This window comes from Orbilia oligospora (assembly GCF_000225545.1).
Source record: "Orbilia oligospora ATCC 24927 unplaced genomic scaffold scaffold00043, whole genome shotgun sequence".
NCBI classification, from domain to species: domain Eukaryota; kingdom Fungi; phylum Ascomycota; class Orbiliomycetes; order Orbiliales; family Orbiliaceae; genus Orbilia; species Orbilia oligospora.
In genome coordinates, this window is record NW_011645600.1 from 485347 (window position 1) to 507244 (window position 21898).

Sequence of the window (21898 nt, forward strand, 5' to 3'; positions counted from 1 at the left end):
AATTAAGAATATCCCTGTTTCTTTAATGCCTTCCTGCGGAATTGTTGAATCAATGGTAGTTGATGGTTGATGGTTGATGGTTATGGATTAGTTGTAGATGTGGTTGTAGATGTCTGTTGGTGTTGGGTGTTGGTGTTTTTGCCAGCGACGCTGCTGAGAGAACAAATGGTCGGCGTCGACGCGAATATAAAATCAATCCAGCGCGGATTCTCACAAAGAACAAGCGAAATGTTAACGATAGACTGGCTTCGTCGGGTTCCTCCTCTTTTGCCCTCGGTGCAGCGGACTTTTTGGTATTGCAGAAATACAGATCAAGAACAATGCAAATTCAAATGCAAATGACAATCGGTGAGGAAAAGGGAAATAAAACTGACAGACTGGGCAAGACCGAAATTTTATTTGCGGGCGGCCTTGCAGATTAAGGGGAAAAGCAAGCATCCAACATGCCAGAATCCCAGCTGGCCCAGGCCACCGGTTGTCCACGCCAGGAAAGTCAGGAACCCCAAAGCTTGTGTTCCGCGATTCGTTGGAGACCGCTCATTTGCCGGGCGGGATGACACTAATAGTTAATAGTTTAATCACTCCCTCCATGCTTGCTTCAGTTGAATCAATCAACGTTGCAACCAGCAAGAAACGGTTCTGCCGGGGCACGATTGGAGCCTGGTTGAGAGACATTCCTTCCGACCCTCTTTGCCAATTGGCACTGGAGGACCAGGGAAGATTTCAACCGAGCGGCATGAGTTCGAGATTCATTTCGCCATTTCACCCACCGAAATTGCGAATTGGCGTGCTGTAACATACACAGTAGCGATAAGTTCAAGCCACTTGCCTCAGCAAATTGGGATTTTTGTCACGAGCAAAAAAGAGCGACAGTCTGGGGAACCGCTTCGGTCTGGCAATTAAACGACCCATGCCATGTCGTCACCAATACGGCCAATCACTCAGGGGCATCATGTGTTTCAGGACCTTAAATGGCGAAAACAATGCCCAAGATTGGAAATTTTAACCACACTAAATTTCGGAATTTCCACGGTCGTGAGACCAATTTTTTTCCAAGAGAGGGGACGAGTTCTGTATAATTCGTGACATGTTTTGAAGAGAAAGCCAAGGCCTTATCGATTGCCTATACTATGCCATTGTCTTTGACGTCCACTTTAATAGACATATTTGAGGGTTTGGAGGGGTTCGCTCAGCTGGTCATATTATATACTTAAGTATATGCATAGATACCTGATGTAGAAATATGTAATAAAAGAGGCTTGAAACAAAGTGAATGCCAGTAAAATGAATGTATCGACGATATTTGATGCGGACCGTGGAACCAAGGGTATATTATATACAATAAGATCTGGCAAATGCTCCAAAAGGTGTTCCCGAATTGAAACCCTGAGAATATGTCGAAGGAAGAATAGAAACAGAAAATAAAAATAAAAATAAAAAAATAACTCCTGAACAAATGAAAGCAGAATGGATCTGTCGTTTAGTACACCAAAGGAAAGCTTGGACGGAAATTTCAAAGCGAAAAATAAGAAAAATACAAAATAAATGAAAATAAATAAATGAAAAAATATTAAGTAATATCCTGGTCAGGAATGTGAGGGAAGGGGCATTCCCAGCAAAAGTTACCCCTCGTACCGTTCTGTATCATCGTCGTTAATCCTGGATCCATGTCGGTCGTCCAAGCAAAAAAAATAAGAATTTAGATCATGGGCATCTTGATATGGGAGTGTTCCCGAGGCCGTCCAGAGCTATAAACCTTGTCTCTTTCATCTTCAAGCTCAAGCATCATAGCTAGCTTAAAGCTCTCTTCTAGATCAGCTTCCAGTTTCTTTCTTCGGTATTCGTCCTTTTGAGCCTCGAACTGAATTGCTAGATGCTCCTTTCGAATTTCCTTGACAGCTGCAAACCATTGTTCATCCGCGTATTCCCTTCTGGCAGCTTCGTGCCATTCTTCGTACTGTGATTCCAATTCTAAATCTCTTCGACGGATGATCTGTTGTTTGATGTCTTCAATATCTGCAAGAACCTTGTTTTTAACTTCCGAAAACTGGACAGAGTAGCTATGCTTTAACTCCTCCTTCTCCTCCTCTTGTTGCGACTTCAATTTTTCTACCGCAGCCTTGACACGCTCATCTCGGTTCGGCTTGCCGCGGTGTAGTTTGGCGAGGACCAAGGCGATATCATCTTCCTCTTCTTCGAACTTGGAATCGAGAACCTTAAGTTCGGCCTCTAATTGAAGGTCAAGTTCCACTGACCTCTCCGAAACCCGAGTTTGGAAAGTATCGTCCTGTTCGAGCAAAAGATCGTCAAGCCTAGCCTCTCCCTCTTCGTGGCTTTCCAACAATTCCGCGCGAGTAGCAGCGAGTCTTGCTCCCATAAGCTCGAATTGCGCGTCAAGCAATTTCTCCAACTGCTTGGTGAGCTTGTCATATTTTTTGGACAAATCCGTCATCCTCGCTTCATCCTTGCGTTTCTTCTCCAGTTTCTCTTTGTCCTTTCTCACTCGCTTAGCTTCCTCCTGTGCGTAATGCTCCCGACTAGCTTTCCGTTCATAAGCAATAATGTCAACCATGGCAGAATGCACTGTCATTTCTTCGATACGGTCATCCGTATCATCACCACTCGCAGATTCGTACATGCGAGTTTTACCCCAATCCATGAACTTATCCTCGTCAAGCCGGCAAAGGCAGGGATCTCTACCGGTTGCGCCACAGCCAAAGCAGAGTTCGTCATCCTTTGGACATGTATCACCGTCGAAATGAGCTCTGCCACGACAGTTGGGGCACACCTTCGTCTGACAAAATTGGCACACAAGACACTTTGTCCTAAAATCGTTGACTGACTCAGGAGGAACGAAACGGCCACATGTTGCTGTAGGACAGTAAACACGATCCTCGGGCGCTTGAGCGTATTCGCGAATTTTGTGATTCAACGCTGCCTGTTCGGAGAGGTTGCAAACGGCCTTGATCGTTCGCACTGGGATACGAGAAGTACAACATTTTGGTGGGAAAGAGATCTCGTCATTAAGAGATGCGAGGATGATTGAACGAAGACAGCCATTACAGTATTTATGGTTGCAATCAATAGCTGTCATCCGTCGGGCCGTGAGATCTTCCATGCACATAGCGCAAATGCTGTCATTTTTCCTTGAATTGAATCCTCCCATGAAGGAATCTCTCATGGGGGAATACGCTGGCAAAGAGTCCCTATTTGCAGGCCCCCACTTGCTAAATGCTGTCCATCTAGCCATTGCAGCGGCCGATGGTTGTGTGGGGGACACGGGAGAGGTGCTTTCGGGTGCTCCAGCATCGGATACACTAGTGGCTGTGGTTGAGATGGACCGTCGGCTGAAGATAGTACCTTCGGCTGTATGTGTTGAAGCACGGTGGCTGTTGTATCCAACCTCCTCGACGTTGACGCTAAGCTCATCGCCGGCATCGTTCCGTTTTGTCTTAGGTTCGGTTGAACTTTCGACATTAGGTTGGGCGGGCGCTAAAGTTTGGATCCGCTTAATATCGAATTCCAGCTGCTCGTCATTGTACAGGTTGAGGATCTCAAGAGCGGTATTTTCAGGAATAAATGAAAGTTCTGGTGGAGGAGCGTACAGCCTCCACCATTGACCAGCACGATCTGAACCTCTCAGATGCGCTTTGAGGTCCTCTGAGAAGTCTGGCTTGAGCACTGTTTCTTCTTCTTCAAAGGGAGGAGGTGGCGGGTAGTCGGCTGGGAACTCCCCAGACTCTTCAGGTGCCGGCCTTGGCGCGAAAATGGACGGATCTTTTTCAGGTCGAGGAGCTGATGCTGATGGGCCAGGTTCTATGGGCATTTCCGTTGTGTCCAATGGTAATTCATTATAGAGTTTTTCGTTAATGATATTTGTATGCGGGCTTGAAGGCACCAGCCAGTGTTGGCGTTTCTTATCCTTTTCTCCATCCAAATCGGAAAAGTCTGAGCCTTTTCGTTGACGGTCTTGGTCGAATTCCTCTGATCTTGGAGGGATATGCCGCTCAATTGGTGGTGGTATCGATGAGAAAATCGGCTCAGATTGAGTTTGAAGTGGTGGAGGTCGACTACGGGGTCCTAATACAGGGCTACCTGGTCCGGTAATCGGAGTCCTTGGTTTCACTATCGTAGCTGGAGATATCGACGACATGATAGGATCTTCTTTTGGATTGGGGATCACAGGAGCAACATATGGCTTTGGGGGAGGGGGAGGAGGTATACTCTGTCTGCCACCGAATAGTATATCACTAGCAGATAAGTTTGTTTTTGGTTCTGGAGTGTCGACATGATAAATGAGGGATAAGTTTACAGAAGGGGGTTCAGATGATTCTACCGAAGATCTGGTTTCTGGCGCTCGTTCGCCTGGTGTCGGTGAGACCACTCGGAGTGACGAGGTTGATGGAACTGGTGAAGTTGGTCGGCCGTCCGGCGGTACTGGCGATTGAGATCGCAATCCAAACATGGGCGACGATGGTCTGAACGAAAGAAGATCGAAGCGTGAATGTCCTGACGCATTTTCTTGTCTGATATCCTTTGACTTCTTCTTCCTTCTGTGACCGAATAAGTTCAAACCTCTCTTAAGTAATGTTTCTTCGGATTCAGTTGACCCTTTCGTAGATTGAGTGATCGTTCGTCCAATGGCCGGCCGTTCACCAGCGACATCGCCTGTATCCACTCCAAGCATCATTGCTCTTCGCCCTGCGTTTTGTCGTTTGGCTTCTGCTGTTGCTGCCGCTTCTTTTTCTAATTTTCGTTGTTTCCGTATATCCTGTAAGAAGGGTGGTCCTGTAAAGAGCATATATCCAGACATGCTACTCATTTCGAGAAAAAAAAAGGAAGATTTGGCGGGATTCGTCCCGCCTGGCAACTATATAGTATTTAATGCAATCCTGGTAAACCAGTAATATTCGGGTTGTCAGTTAGTAGTAGGGTGGTGTGTGGGCTTTGTGGAAAGAGCGCTGGGGCGGGTTTGGAGGCGGGATCCTGGCGCTCAGATTGGGTAATGGGAAGTTCAGGGTTGGATGGGCCGCCAAATAGCACCTTTTTGGATGAAATTGTGAGAATTGATGGGATAATGAAATGATCAAGAGGCCACCAGCACTATATCATCTATTCATCAAACGTATTTTCGCTGTTGTTCAAGTTAATGTTTGGTGGTCAATGGTTTGTTCTCCGAAGAGGGAGAAACGGGCAGTTCAAATCCAGCCTGGTGCAGTTTGTCGTCGCAAATTGTCGTATTCACAGAAGAAAAGAAATGAGTATGTACTCGAGTGGAAACGGCAAAGCTATAGCGTCTCCACCAAACGAGCAAGCAAAAAATGACGAGTCGAGGTCGATGAAATTGGGATATGCAGTTTCAGCGGCGTTTGTAAGTGCTCTGTCAGGTCCTGTTTCTCGAATACAAGCGTCTTAGCTTTCGTTTCCTTGCCCCAGAAGATTCACGGCCGAATCTTCAGACGAAGGAAATATGTCACTGAGCCCACCGAAAGACTTTCCTGTACTCTGAATGCGCAGCTCGGTCGCAGCGGTTTGGTGGGTGTGTGCATAAGCACGGGGCTTGAGTTGTTTCTGCCCTGAAACTAATATCCACTCCTTTCGAGGAAACTAGCAGCAATCGTAACGAAGGGCGGTTTTCCAGGCCTTGATGGTGGAAAACATGCGGCCTTGCTTCAAAGAATCCTGAACATTAATACGAGCGATTGTAAAAAGAACAAAGCAATCAGCTCGCAGTCTCGAGTATCTCGTACTAGCTCGACGCCTCCAGGTTAGAGTTCAGCATGATATCGGTTTCTTCCATGCAATTCCGTCGACATGTCGGCCGCCAAAAAGGCGATCTTCCACACTTGAGCGGTGGGATTATTTTTCTGTGTTAAGATTTCCCCCACCTGCAAGCATCAGTTCAGCCCGTAATTAACCCTGTTCACACAGAGTATCGGCGTGAAGGTGAGACACGAGAGACCCACAATTTGGAACGTCGAACCCCACCACCTACAACCGACATTTTGGGTTCCTACGATCCAAATTGGTGCCCGCTGTGGACGGGGAACCGTTGTCTGATCAAAATGCGGAAGATATATCATCTGCCGTCTCCCTTTATCGGGGTTATGCCTGTCGGGAGAAATATGGAAGTAAATATTTAGGATATCATATACTATTGATCATGATCAGCTGTGAGACTGTGACCATGTCATAGCCGAGCGGCCCGGTTCACGTCATCTGTAACCATGACTAGGCACATGTACACAAGTATTCCCAAATCTTCCTCTGAACTGAGGCACCTTTCCGTCTCACGCTGCAGAGCGACCAGCCTTCGTTGAGCCTGTATGCAGAGCCTTCTGCGTGAGAGGGATATATCGCTTCACATATTGGTTTCACACACTCCTTCCAATCAAGTTGGGTTTTCTGCAAGTAGTGCCGATAACCTTTCGGAAGCGTGGCTCTCAGGGATCTAGCCCGTTACTTGCCAAGCTTGCGAGGCTCGAACTGTGGTACTCATGGTCTGCCTATCAAGCCAGGCCAACCGAATGTATCCATCTCAACTTTAGCACCTATTCTGGCAGGTAGCCATGAGATCTTAGTGGATGTTCATGTCCTATTCTGATCTTGTGGGAGGCCACGAGGTGTCGAGAAGAGTTCTGCGCTGCTTCTGGTTCTATGAAAAGATACATCTGACACTGGGGCCTGCATCTTTTCTTCGGTGGCGTTTGACCCGAACAGGCACAAATTATTAGGATGCCCAACTAATCATTTCTCGTATAGTTGCTCGATTCGGTGTGCTGTCATCAAAAAGCGCTTCTAGCTTGTATCTGCCCGAGATTGCGATGGCATGCAGCGACAAGTGCGACATCAACCTTGCATCCCGATGGAAGCTCGTTTCGAGGGGGGAAATGACTTTTCATCGTCGACGATCCGTCTATGGATTCATCGATTCATACCACCGTGAAGCTTTTGCTGAACGCTTGACTAACCGTCCTGTTATCAGTCGCGAGCACCGCAGCCGCAGCCTTGTGTAATCGAGACAATATACACAAAACTATGCGAGTCCGGGTAAAGTGTCAAATACAACTTACTGCAATTAATCTCCACCAAACCTTGGGTGCAATTAATTTCACCTGTCAGATGGTTATCGCGATATCGGTAGACAGCTTTTTTCAAATCCATCGACAGGAGTCCAATGAAGATATGCGAAATTGTAGCTAGTTTTTGAAGTTTCATCTTCGGATTATGCAGGAGCTGCTTCCGAAACGTCGACAAGAAAAGAAATTTAATTATTAATAGACGAATAGACGACAACACAGAAAATCTTTCTCACGTCATGTTCCCGTCAACTCCGAAAATTGCGGAGGGAAAATTAACAGGAATTGCGCATTGGGGCTTGGGGAGAATATCCTGACATGGCCACGAGGGATTGAGACATCGGTCAAAACAAATACTAAGCTTATAAGTAACGACTATTCGACTTAGGATCCACCATCAGTGTGCACGTGGCCATGGGTGCTACTGCGTATAGCCTCGAGTTCGAGTAGCTCGTATTGATCTCGAATAAGGTCTCCCACATCAAAAATCCTTTCCTTCTCCTGCATGATAGCAATTTTGGGATCGATGGTAGAGATTTTGTTCCCCCTCATGCATATGCACAAGCATCCTGAAGCACGGCCCTAGGTTTCCCGCGTATCAATTGTCGTTTAAAGACTGAATGGGATTGATGTGTCGTCTAGATGTCAAGGCAGGGGGGGAACTCTGGAGCCGGGTAACCCATGCATACGTCCCAGACGAATCCGGTTCTGCATGCCTCATGTATCCGTTTCCTGAGATTGCCGATTGTGCTTATGCTTGATCAGTTGAGTGCCTAGGTTTTCAGTGGAGCTAGGACACTCACTTATAATTTCTTTCGCGACAGTGTAACTATTTAAGTAGTTCGCTAATTCCTTCGCTGTTTCTTAGAAGTCCCCGGGTTATGCGTGATGCGAAAATCAAATTACCAACTCTATTTCAGGTTCCGAAGAAACTCAGAGCTCATTGTGATATATACTTATCTTTGGTGATTTGATCTGGGTGCTAACAACATGGCCGTCAGGCAACCGAGACTAAGAACTCGAGTCCGTGAGTGGCGATGTCTCACTATGTACAAATTTGGAGACCTGCAATATACTATCCCAGCTAGCTGGCGAGCTCGAGACCAGCTATCAAAATATCAATCCGGAATGGCACGATGATGGTCTTATGGTCGTAAAGTCGTTGAGCATTTATAGGCCCCTGGCTCTTTTTCCAACAGATGACTGGCCAATCGAACCTTGTGAGCCCCTATCTGTTTTATTGGTATAGGATTGGCGGCGTTATGTTATCGCTGATAACTCTGCCCTTATGCATGCTAGTTAGAATTTCAATTTATAATTTATAATTATTATTTTCCTATTTGCATTTGCGGTTCGCTTCAGCATTAATGATTAATTCGCTTCGCTAATTAAACGAATTGGCTATTATCGCTATTTTGATACATGTAGAAGGAGAGTTGGTCTGCTCATGGTTTGAATTACACTTAAAACCCTACCAACCTGATATTAGAATTGTGAAGCTTGCTGCAGACCTCTTGGCATAATAAAGAATCGACCCGCGCGCTGTCACTTCCCTCTTCGTAGAGACTAGCTCCTACCCCTCCACTATGATATTATTTTCAACTTTATGCAGAGAAAAACTCGGAAATGAAAACGCCCTATGCAACTCGAAAGAAGGAAAAGAAGGGCAAAGAGAAGAAATGAAAAGGAAATAAAAAGATATAATTTATTATACAATCAAGCTCCGATAAGAGCGACTTCTGCAACCGTAGCGCCGAACTTAGCCTTGGGATTCGCCTGATTGCCTGCAATTGTCAATCGAGCGAAACGCCCTTCATACTCTCGGTCGAAGACAACGCTGGTGCTATTGCCGTCCTCTATCTGAGGCTCGATATATCGCTTGGGGTCCCATTCGATAGAGATTGCAACATTCTCTTGTCCCCAGACACGTTCCCAAGTATTTGTATCGTTAGAAATTTCAAGAAGCCAGCTATATGGGACGACCGCACCCCAGGTCAGGATAACTTCACGGATTTTACGGCGGTCGCTTGAGATTTGAGCATTGTTCGGGGCTGGAGGAAAGGCAGCTGCAAGATCTATAGTGATGCTACTTGGTGCCTTGGTAACTGGCTGCCAGGTGGTAGCATTGCTACCATCGACTGCGGCAAGTGGGAAATGAGATGGTGCCCATGTGCCATTGCTTGTAACAGGAACACACTGAGCGAGGTTGCCAGGTTGGAATGGTGGATTTTTATGTGGAAGGCGAGTGGGGATAGTAAGAACTTCGTTAAGGAATAGGTGGTACGTGCCAGCCTTTGGATTCTTATCTCCAATGCGAACTGGAACGGCACCTTTGTATTCCAGATAGGAGTTTCGGGAAACAACACGCTTGATTGTGGTATTTTGTTGACCAATGTACACCTCGAAACTTGCGCCTTGCCATTTAATTGTCTTGTAGAGAATACCGCCACTAAGATGGGGTGGAAGGGATGGTTCTAGGTAGAAAACGTCTTGCATGGACCGGAATCCAGTGTACCCGTGAGTCCATACTTGAAGGTAACCCCCATGACCGGTAAGGAAGGGGAAGGCAGGGTTCGTTCCACCGTTCGTTCGAACGTTATCGTCAACCTGTTCCGAGAACTGGTACCAAGGTGCTCGGAGATATGTTTGGGATCCTTGAAGAGCATGTGTCCATGATTGACAACCGGTATCAATCAACTCGGCTGATACTATGGAATAAATAGACCATGTCATGGCTGGGCCATCCGGTGATTGAGCCTTTGCGTAAAAGAAGAGATCATTGCGCGCTTGGGTATCATTAAATTTGAATCCTAGAGGATAGGATATCAAAGCGACATCGACTTGCTTGATAGTGACTGATCCATTCATCCCGGTAAATTCTGGGATAATACCGGCCTCGGCATCATAGGGGATGAACATCTTCTGAGCAATGCTTGTCCAGCTTGATGGAGCAGAGAAGCCGACCATTTTTGCGAGATCAAGAGCGACAGAAAACAACTTCTTGATAGAAGCGTTAGTAAAGGCACCATCGTCCACGTGGTTGGCGTACTCGTCCTAGGAAAGAATTAGTAAGTATTGACAGGAATATACACCTTTTTTTGTTGAGAGAGAACTTACAGGGTCAGTAAGATTTGTAGTGTGGTAGCTTCCATTAATGAAAGTGACGTATTCGGTGAAAAAATTTGCAACCTTGCGGATGATTGGCCATCCTTCGTTTTGTAAGAAGTCCATATCTCCTGTATTGAGGAAGTACTCCCATGCCGCGAACGCAATGTCCGTGTTCAAATGGTATTGATAATCCACACAAGGGCCTGTGCCAGTGCAGTTTCCGAATCGTCCAGTTGTCCAAGAGTATACGGCAGTATCCTCACCATATCCATATTCGCGTGCATTGCGTTCTGATTGGGCGAGTAGCCTACTCCTAAGATTTATGATTGGGAGTGCGTACTCCGGCCAAATGGTAACGAGGCCTGGGTACATCCACAGGTCCGCATCCCAGAAAACGACTGAACATAATGTGTTAGATGGTACTGTAGAATGGGGAGTTGTTGGTATTGTTTAAACTTACATCCGGCATAACTGTCACTGGTCAGTCCACCGACAGAGATAGAAGCATCACTTCCGAGACGTTTGGGGCCCTTCCCACTCCTGACTGCACAGAGCAAATGGAAAAGGGTGGCCTGTAAGCTGATTTGAAGTTCTTCGTCGTATTCAGCAAGAATGCTACCATCCTCCCACAAGTCATCCCAGGATTCGTTGTGCTCTGAGAGTAGCTGATCATAGCCAGCATCTGAAGCGGCCAATGCTGCTGTTCTAGCAACTTTGTCTGTACTCTCAGGGAACGCCTCACTGCTTGCAATGCCAACCGATTTGAAGACAGAGAATTTCTTGCCAGCTGTCAGGCGGGCTTTGAAGACTTGCGAGATAGATGAAACATCCTTAGGTACCCAGTTGATATTTTCTCCCGAAGCGCGACCGGAAGCAGTACCACTGAACTTAACAGAAGAGTAGACATATGCTGTGATATCAGGGAGGCCATGGGGATGAACGGCGGACCAGATGATATTTTCTGCTCCCATTTCCATCCCGGTGCCGGCAGGCCATGTGCGCAGGGCACCTCTGCCGTCGAGCAAGTCGAGGAAGGAAACCTCAACATCGTGGCTGGCTACAACATCTAGTTGTATATATCCAACGTTGGCGCGGAATCGGTTTGCCATGACAGTATAGGTCAAATCGTATGTGCATCCGCCGGCTGGGCTCCAAGTAAGGGATGTCTTCACGATCCCGTTTCTTAGACTCATAGATTGCATGAAGTTCGAAATCGTGGAGTTCTTCGTTCCAGGACCGTAGGTATCCCCAAGGGGAGTAATCAGATACATAGTCACCCAGCTTGGCAAGCCTGCGATGACGCTTTCACCACCCTGCGCAGCAAGCTCAGGGAAGTTGGTACGGGTTGTATTGGGTTGACTGTTCCAGAATCCAGAGACGGTACCAAATGTGACTCGACGATTATCCAATGGCCATCCATTTACTGGTTGGGTTGGCCCATCATTATCTGTGTCATTGAAATCCTGTTGAAAACCGTGCCCTTCAGCACCGAAACGCTGACCAATATATCCATTGGCAACATACGGAGTGTGCTGGTAGGCATTCTGGACCAGTTGGTTGGTGTATAAAGTGAAGGTCTTGTTGTCCCAATGAGGAGTTTCCAATGGCTCATCAGACCAGACATTCTCACTGGGTGGTGGATTCTCAACCTGACGGCGTTCTAAAGCATGGAAAGGGTCCTTGGCCAGTTTAGCCCATGGAAAGGCGGTTGAAGTGCCAAGTAGAACAGAGACCAGGGAAAAACGAGTGAGGGTCTTCATTATAGTGAATGTGTCTATAGGAGACTAGACGCCGTGTCTATGTAGGAAGCTAGAGTAGGTGTCTTTTCTGAATTATAAGGTAAAATTAGATTTTGATCAAAAGAAAGGGCTGGATGGCCTTGTAAGTCTGGCTAGTGGATCTATCAATGGTAGGTGAAGATGTGGGTAGTCTAGAGACAGCTTCTCTATGCTCTGGCTGTCAAAAACCGCTGGCATTGCAGAGTGCAGTCAACACCACTCATCACCTTGACTTTGCTCAACACGAGACAAAATCAGAACCAAAGAGATGCTTTGCATTATTCAATTCGACAGAGCGGTCTGTCTAGATAAATTGAATACTAGCGCATCGTAGCTATGGGCGTTTAGGAGGTGCAGTTGATTCTAAGGTGAGTTTTTACGATGCTCTCGAACTTACCTATATGTTAGTCCACGGTTTGGCTCATATATCTAGCTGAGTGCCTCTATACTAGATACTGTCCTAACTCCAGTCCAGCCAATGCAGGCAATTGGGGAGCGAATAGCTTTGCTACCGGTCTATAGCTCCTTCTACAGAATAATTGAGAAGCGCTTTGAGGATACGATCGGTCTTCCACCCGACGAATGGTTGCCTTCTTATAATCCTGCATTTCCGAGTTTCCGTTACCTAGGAGCGACAGCAACTAGCATGCTGCTCAGCGCCGACACGGGAGTACAAGCAGGCTGCTGAGGTCCTTCCAATCTTCAAAGAAAACGTCAGTTGGCAGATACCTGCCGACGATCCAACCGGTGTCTTGCACAATCCCCGCAAAGAAAAACTTTTAACTTCCCCCTCTTGCAAGGTTGTGAGAGCTGCCTGTTGAGACATGCAGATGGGATGAGAAACTAGACGCGACTAAGCTTTGGGATTGAGATTATCTCTGGTGGGGTTCATGGATCCGGGGTATATGTCGTATGCCATGACAAGTACTCCGAGAGAGCAACATCAAGGTATAGGGTACCTTGTGGACATCCAGGTTGACGTTGTGATGCTCAGGATGACCCAGCTGTTCAACTGTTCCCTGTACAAAACGGCGACTTTGCTTTGTACCTTCTGTTGCACCAGATATTCGCCCCCAAGAAACAGGTTCTGCGCGCCCAGATTCTAGTCAAACCAAAAAATATTGCTTCCTTTCATCAAGACTTTCTGGCATGCCTAGCTTCTGATATGGATAAGCGAATGCTGATGCCATTCGTTGGCTGGGTGTCTTGGAGGTTGACGATGCCTTCCAGAAGCAATATCTTCACTTTCTATGAAGTCATCCCGGAGTGGCTTGTCTCCGCATGAAGACGAATTAACGGCTTGGCCCTGTTGCATGCACGGCAATACCACTCGGTTCAACTACTCGGTTTAATCGGAAGTCGCATTCATTTGCGCAAATTTGCTCAATGAACGGGCATCACGGCATGCTTCGGAATCCTCTTCAATCGAATGACCTAGTAGTTTCAACTGAGAGCAAGGGATTTCTACGATTGTGTTACAGGTATCCATAGAGGTCTAGTCGTCAAGACGAGATTTAGCCCAAAACCTTTTGATCCTTGTGGACGTGACTAATAACGTGAAGCAGATGGCGTACCTACCCGCCCAACACCTGCAGCTTGATGCTAACTCTTGGCATGATATCATGCAGCAAAACCCCGGATTTTCCAAGAACGGGTATCATATCCGGCATTACTAGTCGCAATCTAAACGTCTACGGTCCTATGCTAACTATGCGAAGACAACGTTTAACTGTGGTTTTGTGAAGGCGGTTTTGAGGCCTGCGTTTATTGGGATCAATCCCGTGTGTTGGTCCAACAGACAAGAAGATATCGGAAACATTGCCAATCTAACCCCAGAAGTCGATACGATAACAATTGGGCTTGGCAAAGGAGGGGAAATGATACTTTGGTACTTTGAAGACTTGAATGCGGGGTTGCATTGTTCCTGCGATGTAACTCTCGGAAGGATGCATAAATGTGAGTGACTAAGATCTTATAGCTCCTAGTAAAGTGTCGAACACACGCTTCAAAGAGCGCAGGACTTGGCTAATATCGTCGGAGATTGGATTACTTAGTCTTGAGCTTCGTAACGACGCAAGGCACCTAGGAATAGCCTTTCTGTTGCATGTTAGTCGGCGCTTCGGATACTTGTCTACTGGCAAACTGGTCTAACAGAACGGGGCGACATCCCAGTTTTCCGAGAACGAGTTTTGGATTCTAGAAACATGATTCCGTTCGAATTCACAATTGATGTAATTGCAGCTATAACATACCGCCATTTGATGGTACAAGGGTACAATGGAGGACACAGAGGCAAGCGGAAACCAGGTTATAATTGAAGGAGACGGCATTTTAAAACTTCTTGGGTCTCTGGGGTGGTAGGGGTAAACCATGTGGAGCTAGATTTCTAGAACTTCGAACCTCAGAGGGATCTCTCGCATTCTCACGCACATGGTTCCATATGGTGCATATGGTCTGTTCTTCGTCTGGCGCACACGGCTATTTCCACCACGAGCTGTGGAACATCACGTTTTGGGAAAGTGACAACGTTATTGGCAACACAAAAAGACCTCCTGATATGTTGATTACCTGACGAGCGCGAGCCGTGGAAACAATCATTGGAAATAATTGATAATAAGGGGAAACATTAATCACGAGGGACAAATATTCATCTACGAAGCAGGACAAGGCCGCAACTTTGGAAGTATGTTGGGTATGTGCCCTGCGCGCGCGGGTGTTAGTGCTGACGAAGACCGACGTCAGGATGTAACCAACATAAAACTCAGCTCCTATGCACTGACATGTGCTAATTTCGTCTTCGCGAGCTCGGTTTGTTGTATCACGGATTCGATAGATTTGATAGAACAATTGATGTCTGTCGAAGGAGACATCTCCAATGATGTTAATATCCAGGACGAGAGACGGGCTGGATGAAAATGACCAATGAGTCTAAACTCCGACGGCACTATTCAAAATACCTACTTGGGAACCATAACATGCAGCTAAATGTTATTCCAACACCAACGGTGGGGTCCAACAAGTTCCACTACCCTTGACTGCGGCTGACTCTTTATAGCCCCTGTCTAACTGAAAGGAATATCGATATCGCATGCGAACAGGTTTTATTGGATGTATATACGTACAGGGGGAATAGGTACAAATCTTAAAAACAAGATTCAAGGGTAAACGACAACAAAATATGTATACTTGATTGATATATACTAAGACGAAGGAAATATTTTCTTAGATTTCTTCGCCATCCAAGACGCTTGGTCTTCGAATCACAAAGAATCCGCCACTGGGTGATGGAGCCCACACGTTGCCCGGGTTGTGCAGGTTCAACCACCCTCTTTTATTCCAATCGATGCTTTTCTCGCGACTTGGTCGCCTAAGAAAGACCGGCAGCTCTGATTCTGGCGGTCAAGAAGCTGACAGCCTCTGGGACTCTTCGAACGTAGTCGAGATGGGCTGGGAGAATGGTGAGGGTACCAGAGCAGACAGCGTCTCCAACGTTGCAGATGATCTTGGTTTTCTCAGTTGGGAAGTTAGGGATGCGGCCGCGATCTTGCAAGTTTTGAGTATCTCCATAAGTGACGATACCAGCAATCTTAGCCTTAACAGCAGCGGAGAGGTTTTCCACGGCTCGGTGAGTAAGAGCAGCTCCCTGACTGTAACCACCTCCGACGAGGATCGAGTCTGGACATTTGGAAGCAGCATCATTGAAGAGGGCACGCATCTCCGCAATTCCAGCAAGATCGGCGCCGCCTGGAAGGAAGTTGGTGGAGAGAAGAGCGGCGTAGTCGATTCCCTCAACTGCGACTTTGGTTGCGCCAAAGGCGTTCTTCAATCCCTGTCCAGTTGGCGGTCCAACGGTAGAGCCCTAAAAACCATGATCAGTGTCAATTCAAATGAGACTTGACTCGAAAGTCATAGACGCAAATTTGATGTTTGCAGGCAAGCTTACCAAGTTTCCGACTTCAGTCGAACCTCTCGCAAAGAAAAAGATGACAGGCTTGCATCCGCTTCTGGTGTATTCATTCTCAGTAATGCCAACAATAAGCTGTCGCTTCTCGAGTCCGATTTCAGTGTCAACTGGAGTTGGGACGGCGGCGGCGAGAGCGACGAGAGTAGAGATGATGACTTGGAACTTCATTTTGATTTTTGATGATAAGATAATCAATATCTTTCAGGAGGCGGGTAAACTGAGATGCTTTGGGCTAAGCTTGCGAGGCTGGTTCTTTGTAAGTAGTATTTGAGTGAAGCGGTATCCTGAAGGATTGCTGATTGTGATGCTGCTGGTGATAGTGGAAATATCTCGACGAGGAGGGTGAAATCCGCCTCTTTATACAAATCTTCTTCCACCGACACGCCAGTTTGAAGACTTGATGGTATCATGGCTTCCAACTAGAGTGTTATTCTGCCGCTTCATACCCTCGGCTACTTGAAGCTGCGATTTGAGATTATCTTCAAAACGGAGCGAGTTTAGTCGGTGACTAATTTGAGATCTTCGTTTCAACCGTAACCCCAGATCTTGGTGTCGTTAATTCTAGCTCTGCCTCGGAACCCCGCTTTATTGCGGATCCACTCTGCAGTTGATCCATGGATTTTGATCATCTAATTGATACTATTTCAGCCTAGCCACGACGGCGGCAGGGAAGTGGGCACGACTCTATGGCCTAACGCAACTTAAGATATCGTCGGCCTCGGTAGCTGCTATACTAGGTCTGGTGATATGGAATACATTATGCCCCTGCATATAGATGGGATGAGACCTGGGGAATGGTGTGGAGATCGACCACACGGCAGGCTCCGACCTGGACGAGACCACTCTCTAACAACTTTGGGGCTATACACTAATTATGTCGAGGTTCGGCTTAGACATATGGATAGACCGTTACTTGTGAGACTCGACAACCTACAATCCAGAAAAATTTATCGAACATACCATAACAAACTTGCAAATTTTGCAATTCCGATTATGATCATACCAGTGAAGCCCTAGATTCCTTTGGAAGGAATGGGGATTTGGCCCTAGATCTGCCCCGCACTAGCTCTTCGAGGTCAATGCTCCGGGGTACCAAGCGAGCATACCCCAGAAAAGATTGGCTGTGGGGTAGATGGGATGGCTGATCAAATCTAATATTCTGATTGGAATTCCACCTCAACCGAGAGGTTAAGAGCGGCACATTGCAATAATGTGGCTTGCATCTTGCGGTTGATGTAAAAGCTTGGGCTGTCTCAGAAGTTTTCTTCAAGTATGAATATGGGTAGAAGGCCTTGTTTGTGTGTAGGAACACAGATGTCGGGTGGCTCGAAATCACAGGCTAAGGCGTTTTCAGTCCATCTACTCTAGGGTTGGCCAGGCGCAATCGTGACCATGGATCGACTTCTAACGGAAAGGAAAGCGAAAGTTCCGGTTTTTTTGGAGAGTCTACAGGTTTCGAAGGCTTCTCTGATTGGCTGGACGACCCACTTACCGAGGCATATGTAGAAAGGTGGAGACGAGATGTTCATCAGTAACGCCAAGCGCAAGGACCAAGAAAACGTTTCTGGAGAACCTTGGGCCTGTGCACATTTTTTCTGGCTCCAGAACCAGGTTTGGGGTATCGTGATCAATCAAGCTGATGTTATGCAGATTGAATTTAGAAGATGTTTGCTTACCCCTGGATTGTGATTATGCATGGTAGGAGTTCTAGTTCCTGCTTGGAGGAAAAATTCAATCATCACAAGTTCTAACCGGGAATGTAGCCTACGTAGCATATTGACTTGTTAGCAGTTGTTCTATGGCTCGCTATAGTGGCCATTGCAGCTCGGCTTAAAATTCGGATAACTGGTCGTGGGCGACCAGATTCAGAGATGACGATAATTCAAGTTTCAAGTTTCAACGGGTGAAATCTCGACGAACACCCGATTATATTCTCTGTTTGAAAATTATGGGCTATGTGTAGGCCTAGGAAGCGGTGCCATCACCAGGAATTCCGGAAGCCATAGCTCAAGACCTAGACATCTAGGCTGAGGTGTCCTAGCCGTGATACGATGTTTGAGTTTTAATACATACGCGAGTGGACAGGTATCTTTTATTCCAGTCCCAAGTCGAAAAGTCCTGGATACGGGGCCTGCTCGCCCAGAATTCTTTGTACGGGTATGCATTTACTCAGGGGCCGAGACCCAGCAGCAAAACTAAGTTGGTCATGACTAATATGTGGAGGCTCTTGTAGCTTTTAATCAAGCAACTTCTTCTACTGAGAATATTCGGCTATGGCCTTTGATGTGTCTGGGTACGAGACCACTATGGCCTATTCGCTATTCAAGACTTCGGGGATTTTAGGAGGCCAGGCTGTTAACGAGTACGAGCATTGGCAACCGGAAAACCCATATCTAAAAAAAGTATAACCGATATACGACCGTACCGGCTGTACGGACGGACCTTAATTTTTTGTAAATAGAGATGTATATTTGCGGGAGGATGACTCGCGTTTCAATATGCAAGAGAGGCCTGGCAAGTGGGTTTGAGCGCGGTCTAGACATCTCCGTAGCGTCGTTGCAGACGCAGTCTGTAGGCAGGGGGGAAGCGTTTGCTTATTCTCCCCGCGTGCTCCTCCTGCAGGTATGCATGCGCAAGATCCCAGATGGGTCCGCCCGCCGCCCCACAGCTACCTCCAACACTTCAATTCAGATCTCTTGTCTTCGGGTGAATTTTAGCTGGCCACCTCGGTTATCCCGCTGCTACGGACGCTCGAGCGGAGCATTGTTTGTACAAGGATGCGTAGGTAAAAACGTTCTCGGAAAGCATTTTCACTTTCGAATTTGAATGGCGCATGGACCCTAAATAGGCTATACTCTGTAGAGAAGCACCTGCAGCCGGCTATTTTATTTGTGGCGAATAGAAGCTCGATAATATGATATATGTTGACTATAAAGAAAACATGTCGACAAATCACAAGATTTGTGAATCAGATCTCGTCAGGACAGTCCCACAATCGTCCAAATTTTTTAAACCCGAGCTTATCCGGGCCGTATAAGCCTCCCTGCACTAGCTTCGCCCTGGGCTTCATTACGAAGGGAATATATGTAATATATTGTAGAAATATCTCAATTCATTGACTAAACCGAGTGACCAAATCTGAAATAACATAATATATTGCTTGCGTATTTCGCTCAGGTATTCACATGCCTTTCATCGAAGGAATCATTTGATCTTGGGCTCGTAACTTCTGCTTTGTACTTCGAAAATTAAACTTATATGATGGCTGACAAATCTCCTTGAAAAAGGGAAGGTAGAATATATATGCTCGCAGACTTCGGCTGCGGTTATAGATTTCGGCCGAGTAGACAAAAATAAGTGACCGGTGTTCCTAAAATCATCAATATTATTACAAGGCTCAAAAGGTTCAAATCTCGTGGTGCTATAGACAAAATATACAAATAGCCTAGAGCTGAACAGAGAGGCATTGGTATAAAGTAGGTACGTTTTTCGAACTAGAACCGGATTTATTTAGCCTACAAGCCGGACCGTCACCATGTCCTTTCCCCCTTTGTCCGTATATTGGCATTCCTCGGACACGGTATAATATCGAGAGAGGTGAAATACCCAGGAGTATATTAATAAGGATAGACCCTCGGTAGGGTGTATCTATCCAATTTGCAAGTTTTGTATACATGTAGGTTCGCAGCGTCTCCTTTTGTCTTCTTGGATACTTGCCACTCCGCGTCTAGAGGTAAAGGCAAAAAGTACTCAGTAAATATTATGTGCTGTTGATACAACTGGTATTGGTTTTCGTATTTGGGCCTAAGTTAAGTAATTGCCTTGCCAACACAGGTATGTATGTTCGATTCAATTTTAATACTAGTATACTGATGCTGATGCATTCGATAGCCTACGGGCAAGTTGAGTTGTAGGTGTTGTATTTCTAAAAACAGCTATGTCTTGGCATGTGTCGCACAAGATATTGGTGGCAAAACTTTGGGTATGGGCTGCTTGTCACTCGGACTTGGTATACATTGTATAAGTACTTAGTTACATTAAGTAAGTAAGTATGTATTTACTTAAGCTTACGTATTACCATAAAGCTCCCTAGATCAGCTGGCATGATGATACAGTTTCTATGCAAGGAGTGCTTCAACGTGCCATCCTGCATGTTATTTTGTCCATATGTGAAAGGGCGTCTCATCCTCATTGAGGGGTTGACTCTGTCCAATCCAAAGCCAGAGTTTTCGGTAGGCTCCCATGGCTCCTCCGCCGATCAGGTACCCGAATGATTCCTTGACATTGGTGTTGTAATGCATTCAAGTAATGCTTTGGATGTTTGCATCTTGACGTGATATCATGCGCCAAAAACGCCGACAGCTGCTCCGGATTCAGTATGAAGGAAGGAAGGTCGAGGAACCGAGTTCGTAATGACAGCTGGAAGATAAAATATTATTCAATCATGTTCATGCATATGGCCTTCGATATTAAGATGACATTGATGATGCGAAGCTGAGTGGTTCAGCCGCTCTTCCCGCGTGAAGCGAGACTATGTGTGACAAGCTCAGTGGGGGCCATTCAAATGGATACTGAACGCGCCGCTCGGATCTCGATCTCGCAGCCCCTACTGTCAATGGACTTAAGGAGGAACACACTATGTGCTTAGTACTCCTGTGGATGTGCTGTAAGAAGCACGGCCGGGATACTTAATCAGAAGTCCCACAAGTTGTTCATCGCCTAAAATTCCTCTTTCCGGCAGCTTATGCCAGTGAGTGCATGCGGAAATTTTACGGATTTTAATCATGGTGGATGTAGTTCTATAATTTTGGGAACATCCTTCACGGGTTCCTCCAGATCTCGAGTACGGGGGTATCCGGCGTAAATTGAGTGTGTGATATACCGGCTGGATGTCAGCTTACCTCTCCTGTGGGATTGGATACTTGTACTAGTTCCGCCTGGCGGAACATTGCGAGCAGCTCTCCTGTCAAAGTCGGTCCGGATTTTCCCTCAGGCTTGTATTGTGAGACATCGAGTAGTTGAGCTGCTCAGTAACCTTTTTGCGCTCAACACCAAATTTTTGAAAATGTCGACTGTGCATGGACGTATGGACGTATGCATCGTGATTTTTTCTGCCTCCTGTGACCTCTTTCCTACATAATAGTCAAGCCTATTATAAGTAGCGGAAGTAATTTGGAGATCCGAGGGCGTGGCGTTGCGATTAACGAGTCTGCCCTTGCCTTAGCCCAAAGACTTATCTACGCCAAGTTTTTGGCTTTATCACCCAAGCCTGGAAATTCGAGGAAAAGAAAATTTAGGTAAATGGAGACATTTGGGCCGATTACATGGCCGTCTTACCCCGTGCTTAGCTTACATAGTAGTCAAGGATAAGAAAAAGGTCCTCCTGCGTAAGGTTCGCATGCATGATAGGGACGGTTTCGAAGCAAGGAGTTGGGAATTATAGTTGGGAACTGTAGATAAACTGTATCTTGCCTTCCGTATAAGGTAGTAGATTCTCACGAGGTGCAGGACAGTCCGTTCGCAACTGGAACCGACAAAAACTCGTGTTAATTAACATAGATCTATTCCAATTGAACTGCGCATAACCAACTAATAGATGGAAGGGTCATTGTAGATGTTGCAATACGCATTATTGTTAACCAATGCTCGGTGCCTATCTAGCATACCTGTTGTTCCGAGACGTTGCAGCCTCAAACGGAGGAATCAAGAACTTCTCGTTGGAATGCCGCATTCGCTGCTAATACTTCAGAACCGTCCACGCTCCTTGGTGTGTCAAGAGTCTGGACAGCCGGTCTAGCGAAGGAGCGCGCGCCATACTTTTTAAAAGAACTTTGACCCTGTCTGAATTCCGTGGATCCAGGCAGGTCCCGAGACTTCTAATAAGACTATCGATCAATACCCCGTCCGTGCGCGAAAGCAGCCAACCATATCCTCTGGCGCAAATTGTTATGTTGGTTGGTTGGAGTCTT

General features: G+C 46.4%; 3 protein-coding genes across 3 annotated transcripts; all 3 read right to left on the reverse strand.

Annotated features, from left to right (window-relative positions):
• Window positions 1–1699: 1699 nt before the first annotated feature.
• Window positions 1700–4822, reverse strand: AOL_s00043g153 (uncharacterized protein; the record flags this gene model as incomplete). Its single annotated transcript, XM_011120640.1, has 1 exon — window positions 1700–4822. The coding sequence occupies one exon, from the start codon at window positions 4820–4822 to the stop codon at window positions 1700–1702; it is 3123 nt and encodes a 1040-aa protein (XP_011118942.1).
• A 3973-nt stretch (window positions 4823–8795) lies between these two features.
• AOL_s00043g154 (uncharacterized protein) lies at window positions 8796–11947 on the reverse strand (the record flags this gene model as incomplete). Its single annotated transcript, XM_011120641.1, has 3 exons — window positions 8796–10133; window positions 10197–10585; window positions 10648–11947. The coding sequence occupies 3 exons, from the start codon at window positions 11945–11947 to the stop codon at window positions 8796–8798; spliced, it is 3027 nt and encodes a 1008-aa protein (XP_011118943.1).
• Window positions 11948–15332: 3385 nt separating this feature from the next.
• On the reverse strand, window positions 15333–16097 carry AOL_s00043g155 (uncharacterized protein; the record flags this gene model as incomplete). The annotated part of the gene is made up of 2 exons (XM_011120642.1): window positions 15333–15824; window positions 15909–16097. 2 exons carry the CDS (start codon window positions 16095–16097, stop codon window positions 15333–15335), a joined length of 681 nt encoding a protein of 226 aa, XP_011118944.1.
• Window positions 16098–21898: the final 5801 nt, after the last annotated feature.